We start from the raw sequence: 18,819 nt of genomic DNA, 5'->3' as shown, positions 1-18,819 counted from the left end.
GTCCAACACAGAAGCCACCAGCCATGTAGGGCTATTTAAATTCATATTCAGGAGCTCCTGGGTGGCTCATTTGGTTACGCTGCCAACCCTTGATGGCAGCCCAAGTCTCCATCTCAGGGTCGTGAGTCCACACCCCCGAGTTGGGCTCCGTGCTGAGCGTGGAGCCTACTTACAAAAAACAAAAAAAAAAAAAAAAGAAGAAAAAAGAAAAAAAAAGAAAAGAAAAAAATTTACATTCATTGAAGTTAGTTTGAAAATTCACTTCCTTAAATCCTGTTTGATTCAAGTAATCTCAGGCCCCGTGCACCCCTACGCATTGCACATCAGTTCTTTCTGAAACTCCTCCATGAGACCTTGTAAGATGCGTCATCCTGGAGCCCTTTTTATTTTGCAGCTAAATGTTAAAAGTAGCAAATAAAGGTGATTGATTCAGAGGCAGCTTGCGGCAGCTTCGCCAGGTGCACCAGTAGACGCCTCACGGGGTCAGGTTAGCAGCCATGGGTTGCAAGTAGGGTGAGCAGTTGAAAATGGCAGCCCTTACCACCTCGGGGGGCAGGGGGCTACCCCTTCCTGCTGGCAGGAAGCTGCGGCCTGCTGGGTCCTCAGGCAGCTGCCACCCCCTTCCCCTGAGAGTCTTGGGGCCCTCCCCTGCCCAAGGCAAGCAGGAAAGGCTGGTCTGTGCCCGGTGTGTGTGGGGGGAAGCCAGGTAGTTACCTGAGTATTTATTTGCAAGGCATTTAAGAAACGTCTGGCATGTTTTATGCAGCCCGGTTGTGCAAAGAGGCGAAAAGAAGCATTCTGTCAGAGAAGTCAGATGAATAATACCAGACAGTCCGGAGGGTTCCTTGTAGAAAGGAGAATTAAGTGTAACGTTCTGTACCCATGTAAACAAGAAGAAAGAGAAAGGAAGAAAAAGAGCAGATAGACTTTGGCTCTGAACCCAGAGCGGCGCGGCTCGGGCTCTCTGAACATTATCTTAGCGGGTGAGTCACCCTCCGGCTCGTTCCATATTTATAGCAGCACAGCAAAGTTTATGATTATAGTTATGAATCCTTGGCAGTTTGCTTTGTGCCCGAGTCAGCTGCACTCTTGTTACTCCCAGGGCTCGCTCAGCCCGTCCGGGGCCCTTGGCTTGCTTCAGAGCGAAGGCCGAACTCTACAGAAAAGGAAGTTTCCATCATGGCAAAAAATAAAATAAAAATTCAATCCCATCACTCCCCACCACCCAGAAAACGTGGCGGGGGAGGAGGAGGTTCCCTAAAGGGAAAGCGACTTTGCACAGCAGAGATTGGAGGAAACCCCACTTGGGCGCAGAGGAGGGCTGTATTCCAAGAACTTTGCGGTGGGCGCTTCTTCACACTTGTCCCGACGGGTCCTCCGAGGGAGCGGGGCTTCGTGTCGCAATGCCCCGATGTTTGCTTGCCCCTTTCTTTAGAGCCTGCCTTGTTCCAGAGGACACGGGGCAGCTGTCACTTTTTATCTCAAAACTGTGCACGCAACGGTGTGAATGCACTTAATGCTACTGAACTGTGCACTGAAGAAAGGTTAGGATGGTACATTTTATACTGTGTGCATTTAACCACTGTTAAAAGCCTCTAAAAAGAACTTCCATGCCTTGAGAGGGACTTTGGGAATGCCCTCGGCAGCCCCGGCGGCTGTGCAGGAACGCCCTGGGCCCTGTCACCTGTCACCCAGGCGCCCCGCTGGCAACGGGGAGCTCTCCTGCGGTGTGGCAGCCTCTTCTGGGCCTCGACTGCCCGATTTTTCCATCGCAGGAAGTGTTGTCCTTGACGCTGACCCAGCACGAGCACTGCCATCCGCAGATCCCTGCCTGGAGCTTCTAGAACAACACAAGTAGCGTCCGTTTCTAATTCTCCCTGGCGACCCCGTCTGCTCTCCCTTAAATGAATTCCTGCTCCATCAGCCACTGTCCGTCCTCCAGCCTGCTAGTCACTGTTCTCTGAGTGCACCTCTGACCCGTACCAGGGGGTGACACCCGGATTTGGACACGGTGATGGGACCCGTGTACATAAGGGTCTCTGTCGGAGGAGGCCAGCCAGCGACAGGGCTGAGCCATTCTGTGTCCATGATCCCTGCACCTCGCCTGTCCTCCACCAGGCATCTGTCATTTATTTTGCAGCTGAATGTTACAAGCAGCAAATAATGGTGATTCAAAGGCAGCCTTCCCTGTGGCGGCTTCACCAGGTGCACCAGTAGGCGTCTTTCACTGGGTCAGGTTGGCGGTCACAGGTTGCAAGTGGGGTGAACAATTGAAAAATAGTGGCCCCTACCACGTTGATCTGGGGGACCCCTTCCCGCTGGGACGTATGACTGATACTTTTTTTTTTATTCATGAGAGACCTAGAGAGAAAGGCCAGAGACACAGGCAGAGGGAGAAGCAGGCTCTGTGCAGGGAGCCCGATGCGGGATTTGATCCTGGGTCTCCAGGATCACACCCTGGGCCAAAGTCACCGCTGAGCCACCCAGGGATCCCATATGACTGATACTTTAAACCCCAGGGCCCCCGTCTCCACCTGTCATCTCTCTGTCCTTACCTGTGGCTCCTCCTGACCTTGGCGAGGGGGGCCACGTTTCGCTACCACCCTGTTTGCGCCCATATCAGGAGCTTCAGTCGTCCTCGACTCCCTTTTCTTTGCCCTTCCTCAGCTAGGCTCTCACCTTGGTAATCTTCCTCCCAGACCTGCCTTGAATCGGACCCCTGCCCCATGCCACCACACTGCCCGGGGTCAGCCACCATCATCTATCACAGGATTGTCGCGACAGTGCCCCATTAGTGTCCTCCTGTCTTGGGTTTCTCCTCCTTCACGAGCTGACGGGCTTCTCTTTGTGAAATCTGTGCCCCCGCACATCACCGCCCCCCCCTCCCCACCCCATGCTTTTTCAGAGTTTCATGCCTCTGCACGTGCTGCTGTTTTGTCTTTTTTGTTCTTAGTAATCTGCCTCAACCACCTTCTCCTTCCCTCTTCCCTATACCTCTTAAGACTCCTGCTGATGCGTCTTTCAAAGGCCGGGTCCAGTGCTCCCCTCCTCTGTGAAGGCTCTCCTGGCTCCCCGCTCTTCCCCAGATGTCTGAGCGTCTCAGTTACAGCATGAGGATTTTATTCGATTGAGCTCTTTGAGGGCAAGGATAGTGCCCTGTTCACCTCTCCTTCCCCCAGACCTGGCATGATGCCTGGCATTTGGTATATATTCAGTGAGTACTTGCTATGGTTGGACAGACAGATGTACAGATGGTCACAGGGCAAACTCCTGCGTCTTCACAGTGGGACGCCCCGTCTGCCGCCTCCATGCTAGGTACCCATAGCCTAGGAACAGCATCACCCGGGATTTATATGCCACGAGGAGAGCAAACAGATCTACTTTGATGCTGTCATCGGTGAGCAGAGCCATGCGGTGGGTGCTGCTGCAGGGCACATGGCAGGAAACTCTTATCTGACAACTAAAGCATGAATTGACAGAAGTGTAACAAGTGCTCTCTTGCTGTTGAGATGTCTTAATGTCTGAGGGGCAGCCTGAGGTGCGGGATGAATGCATACCCCATGATTCCGTTAGTGAGGAGATGGAGAGCCCAGCAAGCAACCCATGTGCACCATACCCCCTGAGCCACTTCAGCAACTTCGTGCATTTTGATCTTGGGCTCTTGGCATTTATCACATGAAGAATGTCTCCAAGTCATAACCCACACTTGAAAAGAGTATTCTGTTTGCCATTCAGTGACCCTGATGTGAAGATAAGAATCCACATGAAAAATTTCTCCAGGAATCCCATTCAACACAAACATGGCATTGGGAGTGAGCCAGTGTCCCTTCTTCTAGTCCCTCGTACTCCTGTTCTGGCCACAGCGCCAGGACATCAGCATCTCCTAAGTGCTCCCTGGAAATGTGAACCTCAGGGGGCATCTGGGTGGCTCAGCGGTTGAGCCTCTGCCTTCAGCTCAGGGTATGATCCCAGGTCTGGGGATTGGGTCCCGCATCAGGCTCCCCGCAGGGAGCCTGCCTCCCTGCCTCTCCTTCTGCCCCTGCCCCTCTCTCTGCGTCTCTCATGCATAAATAAATAAAATCTTTAAAGAAAAAGAAAGAAAAGAAATGTGAACCTCAGGCCCACCACAGGCCTGCTGAATCAGAGTCTGCATTTTAACAAGAGCCTCAGGGGACCTATAGGAATGTGCCACTCTCAGAAGCTCTGAGCTCGCAGGAGCGGGGAACTTTCTAGCCCACCTTTCCACCTCTGCTTCCAGGGGACCGAGTGAGTTCTGTGCTCTTCTAGAGTAACTTGGCCAAGCCCAGATGCTTCAGCACCTTCATGCACTCAGCACCTGGCTTGAGCACTTGCCGCGTGCCTGGCTGTCATATGTACTAGGAGAAAAAGAGAAAGAGGATGAAGGTCTGTTCCAACCTGAAGAAGCTCATAGGCTCGAGAGAGAAATGTGACACCAATGTGACACCAATGGCCCCTGTCCCATCACATGACACAGCACACGCCTCCTCCCCGGGCACCCGGTTAGAGCCGGACACCCTCCGTGGAGCACTGCTTGAGGGTAGAGGTCATCGTCCTTTCGTAGGCTTTAGGGAAGTGTAGAGAAGCATCACGCAGGAGGCTTCCTTTCGTGGACAGTCCTGCCATTTATAACTTCTTTGGCTTTGCTTCTCTTCTGAGAAATGACTTCTGGCATGGCTTCTCTTCCTGATACCTGTCGATGGCACTTGCAGTTCTGAAGCATCTGCTTCCTCAGGGTGACTACCCCCTGGTCTGCCCATCGGTCTGTCCTTGCCCCTTTCTCCCCAGGGAGCTGGAGGTGGTCAGTCCCCCCCTGGCTGCTCTGGCTCCCAGACCTCAGTGACAGTCCCTCCTGAGTCCCCTGAGCACTCTGAAGAGTGCTCCCTTCCTGCCTCGGGGACAGACCACTTCCCCGATACTGGCTTTGTCAGCCCACACTGTCTTCTTGCTCCGGCTCACCCTACTCCTTTCCCTAGAACCCAGGTACCCCCGGCAGCTCCCCTCGTCCCTCATCCCCCCCTCACTAGCACCTCACACTCTGCCCCAAGGAACGAGGAAGCCCACTTGGTTTGGTCTCTTCACTCCTGGCATCCATCCAGCTGCCACGTTCTTGTTGCTTCTCGTTTGATGTCCTCCTCACCATCTGTCTGTCCAGCCTCCACGCTGAGCAGAACGTTACTGCAGCCTACAGGGAACGTCTGCACATAGCTGATCAGCCAAGAAAAAAAATCGTCATATGTTTAATAAATTGCTCTCCAAAAGTAACCTCTCTATCCCTACTCAGAAAATAGGATTGGGCGCATAATGGCTTTGAACATACTATTTTTAGCACTGTGGGCTGCGTTAGATAGACCTGTTACATTTTATACTGGAAAGGAAAAATACTTCAAAACTTTATGTGATGTAAGCCATACATCCAAAATGTAGGAATTAAATATAATGACTATAAAATTAGAATTTTACTGAAATCAGTCTGTTCTCTTCTGCTTTGTCACCCTGCTCTTCTGCTTCCTTGTTGATACGCCCTTCACCCGTTCTGTGACTATCAGCCTCCAGAGTCTTCCAAACGTTTGCTAATAGTGTGTTTGCTATTCGCAACTTCATGTTAAAGGTTCAGCTCCACCCCTAGAACTGGAAATAGTGTTTCCTAAACCGGGTTTGGCCTGGTGTTGGTCTAGCGACTGTCAAAGCAGTTGCCCCTCTTGCCACCAGGGGGTGCTCTTAGCAACATTAAAACGGTGGAGTTACCCTACCTGGGGGTAATTTTTTAAGTTTTTTTTAAAGCTTTACGTAAATTAAAGATTTGTTCCTTTTCACTCTGAAAACTTACCACTGGGAGATAGCTTTACTTAACAAATATCCTGTCTCTGAAATGCCTTCCCATCCGTTGCACCCCTTCCCTCGCCCAGCAACTGGAAAGCCATAAGGCCAAACTCTTTTCTAGCATGTTGCAGTGTAATTTCCACACTGGTCTGTCACTGAATTTTTATATCCACATAAATTGAGATTGTGATTTATCGTGTGAATATGATACAGATTTTATATTTAGAGTGAGATAATTTGAACTTGCTAGGAAACCGAGAAGCCCCAATTTAATGAGAAATCCATGGAGAAGGGTTGGAGATAAAAATTTAATGAGGCAGCAGCAACCGTCTTTTGCCTATTATGTGTCACTGAATGCCTTGTCTACTGACCTCAGTCATCTCCTGAGTCCATATGAGGTTAGAATGTGGCAGAGTCGGTAGAAGGTAAGGAAAACCCTATAGGCTGTAGGCATTTTAAGGCATCTTCTGCTAGGCTTGTGGTTCTGGAAGGGAGATAGTGTAGGTGTGTGTGATGCAGAGAAGTCGAGTGTCCTACACAGTGACAGCTGAGATGGTTAATCCCGTAGCCCTCTGTGGTGGAGAGGGAGGGGGTCCCTAGGAACAGACTTGGCGTGGCCTGGAAGAGAGCGATGCTTGGGGACCCCAGTCCATCAGATTCTGTATGAGAAATGAGGGGAAAGCTGAGTGCCTTTGGGTGAGTCACTGCCTCTCTAGACCACAGTTTCTTCATCTGTGAAATGGGAGTTGGACCGAGGACCTCAGAGGTGTGTTCAGTTCTGATAGTCTGTAATCCTCGAAGACAGCACCGTCTCATAGAACTTCCCATGCTGATGAAAATTTTTCTATAAATGATGTGTCCAAAACAGGAGCCGCAAGCCGTCTGTGGCTCTTGAGCATTTTTGAAATGAGACTGATACAACCAAGGAACTTCCTGATCTTCATTTAAATTTAAATGGCCACATATGACTAGGGGCTACCATATCGGACCCCGTGTGGGCTCTGAGACACGGGAGGACATAAATGAGAGGGCGAGAAAGTATAACCTCATTGTAGACAATTCATGGAGGTCACAGCAAGTAATGCAAACTAGGATTAATGTAAATCTTGGATGTGGAACATTAGTCCTATTTGGGCGTGGGGGGGGGGGGCAGCCAAGAGTCCTACTGAAACAGAGCTAACAGCAGGAATGAAATGGAAGGTAAAAGCTTTCAGAAGGGATGGAGGCATGCATCTGAGTGAGCTTCAGTAATTAAGCCACCAAAGTAGCTGGCACATTTCCCTGTCACCTTCAGAGCAGCTGGGAACGGAGCTGAGTTTTCAGCAGCTCCTGGATCCTCCCTGCTCTCCTGTTCCTTTTCCCCGAAATGTGATGATATTTGGCCAGACAAGGGGAAGGGTGGCCAGTGGGCCCCCACGTGTGCCAGAGCCCTCGGCTTGACCTTTGGAGCTCTTCTATGGTTGCAGGGATTCATGACAGCCCTGGGATGCCAGGCCCCAAAAGTCAGTAATGCTTGCTCTGCTAAAATGTCAATCCAGTTATTAAGATATCTCCTCCTTCCCCATAATGAAGGAGTATATCCGAGAACAATCCAGCACAAAGCTGCCTGACCCAGAAGTCATCCAGTTCTGTGTCTCCATCTTCAAATGCTCCAGGCTCCTGCTCACCAGAGGGCGTCGATCAGCAGTTCTTAGAGGACTTCCACAGGGTGACCAAAGGGGGCTCCACCGAGGACTCCAGCCAGTACTACTGTGACAAGGTGGGTGAGCTCGGGTCCTGTGGCACCTGAGCGGCCAGGCGACCACTCAGGCTTTCCTGTGCCGAGGTGCCTCATGGGCAACTTACGTGGTTAGGACCAAGAGAAAATACCTCCTCACCACCCGTTGGAGAGAGAAGTAACATAATTAATCATTTTTGCAATGTTTTCCAGAATGATAATGGTGACGGCTACCTAGTTTTGATCCGCATCACACCAGATGAAGATGGAAAATTTGGATTTAATCTGAAGGTAAGTTGTGTGTCTTTTTAAGGGTGGCTTTTAAATTTCCATTAGGAGTGTGTTGCGTGCCTAAGTCTACAGTAGGAAACTGGCTCAGCCCTCAGAACTGGGGAGGTTTTAAAGTGGCCGGAATGCTGCCTCACACCAAGGACCTACTCTGTGTTTGGTACTTGCTGTGTACTTCTTTTTTTTTTTTTTTCTTAAAGATGTTATTTATTTATTTGAGAGAGAGAGGAGGCAGCAGCCAGCAGCAGAGGCAGAGGGAGAAGCATACTCCCCGCTGAGCAGGGAGCCCAATGTGGGGCTCGGTCCCAGGACCCTGGGATCATGACCAGAGCCAAAGGCAGACGCTTAACCAACTGAGCCACCCAGGCGCCCCATGCTGTGTGCTTCTTTATGTCGCCTTACTGAGTGCTTATAATCGGTGAAGGTGGTATTTTTAAACCCGTTTTAGAAATATGTACTAGGGCTCAGAGATGACACACAGTTGGCCAGAAGAGGGGTTTTTGAGGGAACCTGTTGGCATCACTAAAGCCGATGAGAGAGAGAAACAGCTCAAGTTGCAGGGCCATTTCCAGGGCCTTCACCTACATCTGCCTGCTTTGGCCCACAAGCCTCATCCTATCTGTTTCTGAAAATAAAGTTTTATTGGAACGTGGCCACACCCATTCATTTACAAATGGTCTGTGGCTCTCTTGGCCTCGTGGTGGCAGAGGTCAGTAGTTGCACCAGAGCCCTCACTCCCTTACCTAAAATGTTGGGTACCCTCAGGCCCTTTACAAAGTTAGAGCAGAATGAGGGCAGGTGGTCTCCGCTGCCACCACGGAGTCCCTGTGCTGTACCCAGCCCCGTGCTGGGAACCTGCCCTCAGGCATGTGACGACTTCCTACAGCTTCTCTCTCCAATGATGCTGGAAACTCCCTTCCCAGCAGTACTTCTAGGCTGTGCTTTTAGAGTCCTCTAAGCACGTTTGCATTTTTAAAAAGAACGTTGACCCCTCCGAGCTCATCTTTAGTTCATGGAATCGTAGGGGTGGCAGTGAGAGGCTTCTGGTTATCCCACTAGACCCCAAGGAGTCAGGAAACTTGTAATTCTGAAAGGATTCCCTGGGCTTAGAATAGGGTAAAGTGGAATTTGAACCCTCCATGTGTCAGCAGTATCTGCATGTCTTTGTTGCTATGAGCTATTCAAGTGTTTCTGTTGTTTTTTTTTTTTTAATTTAACATGTTTATAGGGAGGAGTGGATCAAAAGATGCCTCTTGTGGTATCAAGGATAAACCCAGAGTCACCTGTAAGTGAACATATTTCGTTCTCGCCTACGTTTGTTTTCTATTAAATCTAACGTTCCTATTTCTGTGTCCTGTTTCTCTGCCAGCAACAAAGGGGGTGTGTAAATGCATGCATATAGATGGAAAGAAAGTGTGGAACCCATGTTTTTCCAGAACTTTGCTAGTCAGGGTAGCACCTGCATCACCTGGGAACTCATTAGAAATGCGGAATCTCAGGCCCCACCCTAGACCTCCCAAACCAGAGTCTGCATTTTTAACAAGATTCCTGAGTGATTGGTGTGCACTTTAACATTCAGAAGTACTCTCAAGAAAAGGAAACTGAGGCGCAGAGTGTGTTGCTCTGCTCACTCTGTGCACGTGCACCCACCGTCCCACCAGCAGCACCCTGCCCTCTGCGCTCCGTGTAGGCCTCCTCAGAGGATTTGCTTTTCTGGAGCAGATGAGCAGCCAAGAGTCACTCACTGCGTCTCCTAAGGAGGAACTAGTTCGGGGGTTTTACTCGTAAGTGGTCCTTCAGCACGTAGTTTGCTTTCTCCTACTGCTTATGGCCCCACAGGTCAGGAGGGCTTCCATTCCTACACTGTTCAGTGCACTCTTCTCTCCGTGCTGGCTTCTGCCTTTGGGGTTATTTATGCTGACAGAGGCTTTCTCCACCGCAAGATAGACAAACGCTCACGTTCGGCTGACAAGCCATTTTCTAGCAGCACATCGAGAAAACAAAAGATCAGAAGCCTCGCGGTGACGACATTACAGTAATAGGTGAAGGTTGGCTCTCGTAGAGAAATGGCTTCAGTACGTTGCGTAGCTTTATTCCGAAATGCCGCATGACTTAGGTCGTGAGCAGCACTTCTTTAGACTCCCACAACCAGCGACCACGTCCGCGTAGCAGCGGATGTAAAAATAATGGCCCGGCCGCCCCCGAGGGAGACCAGAACCCGCACCTGGTCTCAGGTGTCTGGGCTCCGAGAGCGCCCGCGTCCTGCCCTTGAGGATTGTGTTATGGTAACCGAAGAAACTCGCTCTTCCTCTCCACCCAGGCGGACACCTGCATTCCTAAGCTGAACGAAGGGGATCAAATCGTCTTAATCAATGGCCGGGACATCTCAGAGCACACCCATGACCAGGTGGTGATGTTCATCAAAGCCAGCCGGGAGTCCCACACGCGGGAGCTGGCCCTGGTGATCCGGAGGAAAGGTAACAGCCACCGCAGGGGAGGAGCCACGGGGCCTCAGGGAAGCAGGGCCCTCTCTGGCCCATTCCGTGGTTTTGAAAATGTTGAGCTCGTAGCCAGCACTGGAAAATGGAGACCTTTCGCCTGACAACCAGGATGTGGGACTTCTCACTTGAAAAATGTGAAGATGCGCCCACGCGGGGCCCAGCCCCTCAGGGCCAGTGCTCTGGAGGTAGGCAGCACCTACCCACCCCCTCTAGCCAGGACACGAGCCCTGATTCCTCCCAGGCCCACTCCCCCCACATTACGCCCCTCCCTTCGCCGTCTGGCCCTGCACATGTTTGCTTTTTCAGCCCCTTCGTAAAGTGTTGGGTTCTGTTGACGTCGGTAAAGCAGAAGTGGGGCAGGAGCCTGGCTGTCCCCGGGGTGATCCTGCCTCCACCTCTGTTGGGTTGAGGGATCTCGAGCAAGTTTTTACCCAAGTATGTGCGTCGGTTCCCTCCGATGTAGAATAAGGGCACGATAACCACTCTGTCACAGGGTTCTAGCAAAGATGGAATGATGCTTATACTTGGAAAGCACCTAGAGTGCTTCCTGATACCTGGTGGGCATTTGAAGGATGGCCGCTGTTAAATACAATTATTTGTGTTGTTGTTGTTGTTGTAAAACAAGCCGAGTCCTTGGATCCTTCTGCCCAGGTTAAAAATACTGAAGGTAAATGTGTGTGTAACTCGAGGCCCTGCCACATCTCTGTTCTGGTTGCACAGGTGTACGTACAGCCCCCGGTCCCCCTCATACCTGCTTTCCCTCTGCTTCCATAAATCTCCAAGCCCAGAGCTGTGCTGCATGTGTGAGGCCTCACCAGATCTCTCCAGATCCCTTCCCGTGCCCCCCAAACCTTGATGCCACAGCCTCCCACCTGACAATGGCCTTGAGGTAGAGGTCGCCTGGGCTCTGTGGGACCATGTTGTTAATAGAAGGAGAGACAGGTGGGTGGAAGAGTAACCAGGTCAGAACAAAAGCAAAAAAAGTGAGGTCTCTTTAAAAACATTAAAATATACATATATATATATATATATATGTATATTTAATTTATTCATGAGAGAAACAGAGAGGGAGAGACACAGAGGGAGAAGCAGGCTCCCTGCAGGGAGCCCGATGCAGGACTTGATCCCAGGACCCCAGGATCACACCCTGAGCCAAAGGCAGACGCTCAACCACTGAGCCACCCAGTCACCCCACTTTAAAAGCATTCTTTCCAGGCACCTGGGTGGTTCAGTTGGTTGAGCCCACTTCTCCCTTTGCCCCTCCCCTGCTTGTGTTCTCTCTTGCTCTCGCTCTCAAAAAAAAAAAAAAAAAAAAAAAACTTTCCCTTTCTCTTACCTTTGTCAAAAGGCTCTAAGTACAAAACACCATCATTTAAGACTAACCAGAAAGATTAGTATGTCATTTTGTATAATTAGCACTTACTGAATCATTCAAGAAGTAGTGTCTTTGGTGAAAGTGATTACCATGAGCTTAATCGTTTAATAAGCTGTTTTAAACCATCTGCATTCAGGTGTCGTAAGTATAATTCTTTTTGAGGAAACCGATCAACCAGAACGTTTCTACCCCTGCCAGACACACTCTTTCTTGTTCACTACAGCTGTCCACTCATTCACTGACATCAAATCCGACGATGAGCTGAACCAGCTTTTCCCAGAGGCCATTTTCCCCATTTGCCCAGAGGGTGGGGATACCTTGGAGGGATCCATGGACCAGCTAAAGAAGGGCCTTGAAAGCGGGACGGTGCTGATCCAGTTTGAGGTAAGAGGCCACAAGGGCCATGTCCTGGGCCTGTGGGGAAGCCACAGCAGCCCAATGTCTCCGTGGGCTGCTCGGATGCTGCTGAGTGACCCAAGTCTCCAGGCAGCCTGTGCTCGTCATGGGAACACAGCAGGGGACTCAGAGCACAGGGCAGCAGAGCAGGCCCAGAACACCGGGAACGGGACCACAGCCTGGTGCTGAACTCAGCCTCACCCTCTTACCTAGTAATGCTCCGTAGCCATGGAGAAACGTGTCAGAAATTGAGGAGGAGGGACTCTGAGCGTATTTAGCTGCCAACACAAAAGCTCAGAATGCTCGGCAGTGGAAGGTGCTGGAGAGGCAGTGTGGGTGAGCCCCGGAGGGTGGCGGAGGAGCCAGCCAGTCCCTGACCCCACCAGACACCCTCTGTAGTTTGGAGCAGGTAGGTAGCATCATCCCATAAGGGCGGAGCAGCCGGCCTGCCCGGGTCCCCCAGAACCGTGTGAACGGAAGTAGAATCCAGAGGCAGACCCTGTCTTCCTTCTGCAGGAGGAACCTCTAGTCATAGAATTGAGCCTGTGACACAGCTCAGTTCAGGGCCCTCCCAGAACAAAGTGGGAACACAGGAGATTCGGTTTTTAAGTCCACGGATGGATTGCTAGCAGAATGAAAATGGAGTGTGTGTATCTTCTAAATTTTTTAAAGGTAGAAGAAGAGTAGTTCATGCCATAAAGGATAACAGAAGAGGATAACCTAACATAGACCATTAAAAGAAAATAGATCGTGATTAGCGACTACTTACAGAGTCAGGATTCATAAATTAGGAAAGAGTCCAGATTCGGTTCAAGCGCAGATGTCAGCAATGCCATTTGTATTTGGAAAGCTACAGAAAGGGAAAAGTCACAAAAGCAAAACTGAGAAGTTTGTCAAATGCATGTGGTCCCATATGGATTCAGGAAAGCATAAGTGACCTCAATATTGAAGAGCAAACACCATAAAGCAAAGACTCTTAAGTGAAAGAAAGGTTTATAATGGCTTAAGGAGTAGCATGTAGATAATGTGCGTTACTAGAGCAATGTGTATCCAAACAATAGTAGAAAGTATAAAAAAAAAAAACTAGAAATAAAAGATGAGAATTAACCCCACCCCGAGAAAAACAAAAAACAAAAAATAACCTCCTATCTTGTGGAAATGAAATCAGGGTAAGAGGGTAGGAGTACTACCATTACTTGGTAGAAGTAGTAGACAGGCACTGAGTATCTACAAAGAGGAGCAGCCCCTCTTTCCAGTGTCCTGCAGGAGGCTACACTGATTGAAGATTTTGAAGGACAAAAACGTAGAGGTTATGTTGTCGGGCCCTGCACTGCAAAAAAGTTCAAAATTGAAATATACATTGTAAACACTGTAAAACTCAACTTTTTAAACACTCTCCAAAAATCATTGAAACGAGAAGATAAAAGCTGGTTGCAGAATATGAATAAATACTTGGCATTGGAGGGGATGGTTCGGAAAGGCGGGGAGACACTTTGGAGGGGCTCATTCAGCGAGCCTGTGTTAGGTATTCACCACATGCCAAACATTGGGTCAGGAACACAGGGGAAGAGAGGATTTCTGGCCCCAAGGAGCTAATGGTCTAAAATTGGTGTATCTGGGGGATGTATCACGAGTCCCTGAAACAGCTACAGACCAAGGATAGGGCAAGATTTCCTTACGTAGGACGTATGTTCCCTAGGAAATGGAGGTGGGGCGGGGGTGGTTCCAGGAGGTCCTCCGGGGTGAGATGTATTAAGAGGATGGATGGGATTAAGTGTGGAGGGAAGGTCATGCCAGGAGGGTCACAGCCTGAAGGCAGACTAAGTTCCTAAGGTGTCAGGTAGTACAGGGAAACACACGTACCTACCTGGGTTGAGCAGTGCCACAAGGAGTCCTGGGAGGAGTCTCCAGGTGTTGGGAGTCCTTGAATGGCGCACCTCTGTCCTCGATCGGATTGTCCACAAGGAGGCACTGTGGGTCCTCAAAGAGGGAAAAAGAGCTTAACCGTGGTCTTCCACAGTGCTCCGGGAAACCCCCTCCATGCGGCCAGCTCCGCTTTGGTTTTACATATGGGAATCCCACGTAAGATTTTCCTTGAGCACTGTTCAACCGACCTTCACTGAGAGGTTCAAAAATACTTGAGAGACAAGTACCCGCCATCCCCTGCAGTTTTGAGTAGTGTCTCTCCAAGGGTGACCCACTGACCCACCGCCTGCATGGAATATACCCCCAGGTGCTTGTGAAATGGGGCTCAGCCCACAGCTGCTGGATGAGCCGCACGCATGGGGATGGGGCCTGGCTGTTGATCCTCCTCACAAGATTGGCGGGAGATTTCTGATGGACACGCTGCCCCAGGGGGACCACAGAGTGGGGACTGTACCACTGCTGCCCATGTCAAGTGTCCTCTTTAGAGCTTACAGTTGGACAGCAGCATGAGAAATGGAGACCTTAGAAATTTTAGGGTTACATTTTAGGATGTGCACGTTTCGTTCAGTCTATACGTTTCCTAGAAATCAAGTGGGGGAAAAACCCTCTTTTTAACTATGGTCTTTTGCAAAATAGGTAACACCAGAGCTGCTCCCTGATGGAGCTGGTGGGGTACCTGGAGCCCTGCCTTCTTGATCTCCCCACACTACCCCCCCCCAACCAAGGAACCCTAGAGTGTGGAACATAATATAACGACCCCTGTTATAGAAGGAGGAAGATGTCTCCCACACCTCCTTAGAGGGGAGGAATGCTCAAGGAAACCAGATCAAACAGGAAATGACTACAAAGGGAAACCTTTAATTGAGCACTTAGTGCATGTGCCAAGCACCTTGTGGGGGGCATCGCCTCACAGAACTGTTCTCCCCACTGTATTGATGAGCGATCAGAGTCTCAGAGAGCTTACTGCACAGTAAATGGTTCAGCCCGATTAGAACCAGACAAGCTAATTCAGGAGCTTGTTCTCTTAACAAGTATACAACTTTGGAAACAACAAAGTGGCATTTACGTGTGGGAGTTGTTATTAGAATAGTCCAGCAGCATCAGACCTAGAAAAGATCTGAGAAGCAATCTAGCCACACAGAGCCAGGCTTTAAATCCTGGCTCTGTCGCTCACTCCCGGCGTGACCTCAGGCAGCATGTCCCTTCACCTCTCTGTACCCTCTACTTCCCTGTCTATAAATTGGGGAGCTCATGAGTTGGCTATAAGGGTTAGATGAGATACATACTCAACGCATGGTTTAGCACATGATAAGAATGCAATAAAGAGTAACAACTATTATTATTTATAAACAACACGTTTAGTCTCCATATAAGAAGTGGTCGTGTCTCCTGGGTTTGGAACTCTGGGCTATCTGACTCCAGCGTCTTGGCTTTTCTGGTTTTCCACCTGTTTCTCCAGTACCATTGGCAGATGGTGGCAGCATATCTGATGGGGGCTGTGCTCTTGGCAGGAGCAGGGTGGGGGGGGCTGGTCCCTAGCAGGTGCCCGCACTACCCACCCCCTTAGCGTCAGCTAAGGGCCTGCCCTGGTGTAGCCGGGCCGTGGATGCAATACCCCCTGTGATGGCTAGCTGGTTTTCAGCAAAGCTTGTTTGGAAGCATTTTTTTCATTAGGGGAATTCCCCATCCCTCCCGTGGCTTTTGGTAAACAATTACTAATGTGTTCCAGAAAGCATTCGGTCCCAGCTGCGATAAAATCACGCTTAATAATTATTAGCATTTCTGTAGCACTTTGGAATCTGCCAAGTATGTTGCACATATGTTGTCTCTGTTGATTCTCGCAACTTTAGGAGGGCACCTTTGTAGATGGAGAAAATGAGGCTGGGGGGGTGGGGACTTGCCTCGTGTCAAGTGGCCGGTGGGACAGAGGTAGGGTTAGAACCTGTTAACGTCTAGCGAGTGTCCGAACTCACCACTGCTGGGTGCTCCCCCAGCTCCTCACCCAGCCTCCAATCGGAGCCCTTCCCTCCGGGAGCTACAGATTGGCATCTAACTGCCTCAGTACTCTACCTGGTTCAGCCAAGCGAGGGCGTCGCTCTGTCTCACGTTAAAGGGGAAGATTTGGGGTTTGCACGCTCCAAGTCTTACCATCTCCAGGGTGCTCTTTTGTTAAGGAACTCATTAAGTCGGCCCCAGGTTCATTTCTTTGCAAAGGAAACTCTGTGGCTCGTTTCATGCTTTCCCTGGGTTGACCTATTTAAGCAAGGGGAGGGGTGTCCTTTGAGAACCAGCTTCCCAGCAAAGGACTTTTGCGCCCGTTCCCATGCGGTGACCAAGTGATGTGTAACTTCTCTGCCTCTTTCTTGTCCAGTGAAGACTTCTTTTTGGACATTTGGAGTGAGGACAATAGGAAATGAACCTCTGTGCTCCTCCCTTTCTGCACTGATACAGCAGAGACCTCAGGACTCCAGCTCAGAAACCCCCACCCATTGCACTTCAGCATCATTGTCCTCCTCTACGAAACCCAGAGCTTTTTCTCTCCCGACCCATTTTTCCTGAAGCCCCTCCTACATCCCCCTTACAGGAAACATCCATTAGTGTGAAAACTAGTGACTCACTGGCTCCTATGACTACTATAAAAGTCGATTTGGAAGGACTGAGGTAGCTGAAGACTTAATGAGAGGTTCAAATTGACACACGTAGGAATTAGTGAAGGCAATTACAATTAGAATTCATACCTTAAAAAAAAAAGCATTTAAGAATTTTCCTGGTTTTTTTTCTTTAAGGAAAATGTTTCATAATTGTAGAATACAGAAAGCAAGTGGGAGGGCTTTGCGTTTGAAATTCCGGAAGCCCTTTAAAGGCAGTGTCACCCCAACTCATTATCCTGTATTTATGTGTGAAAAGGACTCAAAGGAATGCTTAATCCCAGGCTGGGGGGATCTACATCTGGGACTGTGTAGCGCTTTTGGAGGTCCCCAAATTACTAGCAATAGTGTTTATTTCAGCAAACCTTTATGGGAATATAAGGGGAGGCTTCAGGTCCCCTCCAGACAGCGTCCCTTGCCCTCTGGCTGGGTCAGGTACCATCTTTCTCTTACCAAGGGAAAGAGAGGGGAAGTCCCCAGTGTAGACAGATCACCCCTGAGTAGCGAATTATGTCTACAAAGTACTACAAGGGAAACAGCCTCTCAAGACCCGCACCCTCGGCTTCCCTGTATGGCTCCGTGACGCCTCTTGTCATGCTTTACTCAGTGGTCTGCACCCTCTGTTCAAGCTGCAGATCCCACTGCTCCATCGCTCTACACATTTTGATGAAGCACCTACCGTGTGCCAGGTCCAGTGCTGGCCTAGGGTTTTTTTTTTTTTTTTTATGATAGTCACACAGAGAGAGAGAGAGAGAGAGAGAGAGGCAGAGACACAGGCAGAGGGAGAAGCAGGCTCCATGCACCGGGAGCCTGATGTGGGATTCGATCCCGGGTCTCCAGGATCGCGCCCTGGGCCAAAAACAGGCGCTAAACCGCTGCGCCACCCAGGGATTCCTGGCCTAGGGTTTATGGCAATGGACAAAGCAAACAAGATGCTGCCTCCATGAAGACCGCTGTTGGTTGCTTGATACGGGAAGTAGGCTGTAAGCAGCTGTTTGAAAAATCCTTGCCCTTCAGTAGATCCTGGTCGTTGCTGAGGGTGTGAAAGGAACCTTTCTACTGTTTGAGCTCTCCTTGCCTGTTGCCCCTTCAACTCCCCCTCCTTTTTTTTCTCCCTACCCCCAGCCCCACCCCCTTGGGTTCTCAGCCTTCGAGAATTCTCCTTTTCTCCCGTGAGAGAGCTGACAAAATGTTCTCTTGCCCCGTGCGGGGCCTTGCCAGCATCCACGGATCAGAGCCTGTGGGGTGTCTGAAGCCTTCGTCCGAGGATGGCGACCACATTTCACACTTTTGCTTGGGCCAGTAGTCTGGGGAGATCAGAATCCTCTCCTGATGGCCTCTCTCTAATATTAGAGGATCTTTGGAAGAAGAAGAAATGTTTAGGCTGGAAAGCCACACATCCTACCCATCCCTGCGATACTGTGTTGGAGACATCTAGTTTCCGCTGCTCAGCTTTCTGTCTTTGGAGGCCAGGGCCACTGATATTGGTGCTAACTTAAATATGGTTGTTCCACGGCAACCCTTTCTCAGCTGATGTTTTTATCATTCACCCTTGGTTTCACAGCTTCTTAGAACTACAGTCCGGTAAGATGAGAACAAAGCACTATAGGATTTAAAAAATAATAGTTTTTTATAAAACTTCTAACCCTCTGCCCCTGAGACTCCCTTTCCAGCCTCCCGGTTGCTCTTGTCTTAGGGCACAATTGAAGGGTGCCGTGACTGGGAGCTCTTGCTTGCCTCACATACCTTCAGCCTGGGAATAACCGAAGCCAAGTATACTTTTATAATGAGTAGTAGTTGAAAGAGCCTGCTCTAAAGGTCGCCTCCAGACAGGGGGCTGTGGGACTTTAATTTCTTTCCCTCCATCCCTCACCATTCTGGGAAGACACATCTGGGTTTCCAACCCCTCACTCTCCACCCCGGACCACCCTTTTCAGAGTAGTGTTTGCATAGCCTACTGAGCAACTCACAAGATCTCGAGAAAAGGCCAATAAATTAAAGGAAGTGGAAATCCAACTCTTAACACCTTCAGAAGCTAAGTGGATGACTAGGAAGCAGTTCAGTAGAAATGGGGTTCAGTGTTCATCTTGGCGAGGCAGACATGAATATGAGTGTGTTGTCCTACTT

At 49.8% G+C, this 18,819-nt stretch overlaps 1 protein-coding gene across 11 annotated transcripts in view; it reads left to right on the top strand.

Annotated features, from left to right (window-relative positions):
* The window catches only part of PTPN3 (protein tyrosine phosphatase non-receptor type 3), a 141,438-nt gene that overhangs the window by 106,004 nt on the left and 16,615 nt on the right, over nt 1-18,819 (top strand). For all 11 annotated transcript variants that reach the window (XR_012038463.1, XM_072842274.1, XM_072842275.1 and 8 more), the window contains 5 exons: nt 7,414-7,600; nt 7,772-7,849; nt 9,075-9,131; nt 10,167-10,323; nt 11,946-12,106. Coding sequence is in view for 10 of the 11 variants with exons in the window: in XM_072842274.1 (XP_072698375.1) it covers nt 7,414-7,600; nt 7,772-7,849; nt 9,075-9,131; nt 10,167-10,323; nt 11,946-12,106 (640 nt within the window). In the remaining variant the exon portion in view is untranslated. The remainder of the gene's footprint in view (nt 1-7,413; nt 7,601-7,771; nt 7,850-9,074; nt 9,132-10,166; nt 10,324-11,945; nt 12,107-18,819) is intronic.

The sequence above is a fragment of the Canis lupus genome, chromosome 10 (assembly GCF_048164855.1).
Source record: "Canis lupus baileyi chromosome 10, mCanLup2.hap1, whole genome shotgun sequence".
Lineage (NCBI taxonomy): Eukaryota > Metazoa > Chordata > Mammalia > Carnivora > Canidae > Canis > Canis lupus.
Note: the sequence above shows the minus strand (reverse complement) of the source record. Positions and strands in the feature narration are given on the sequence as shown.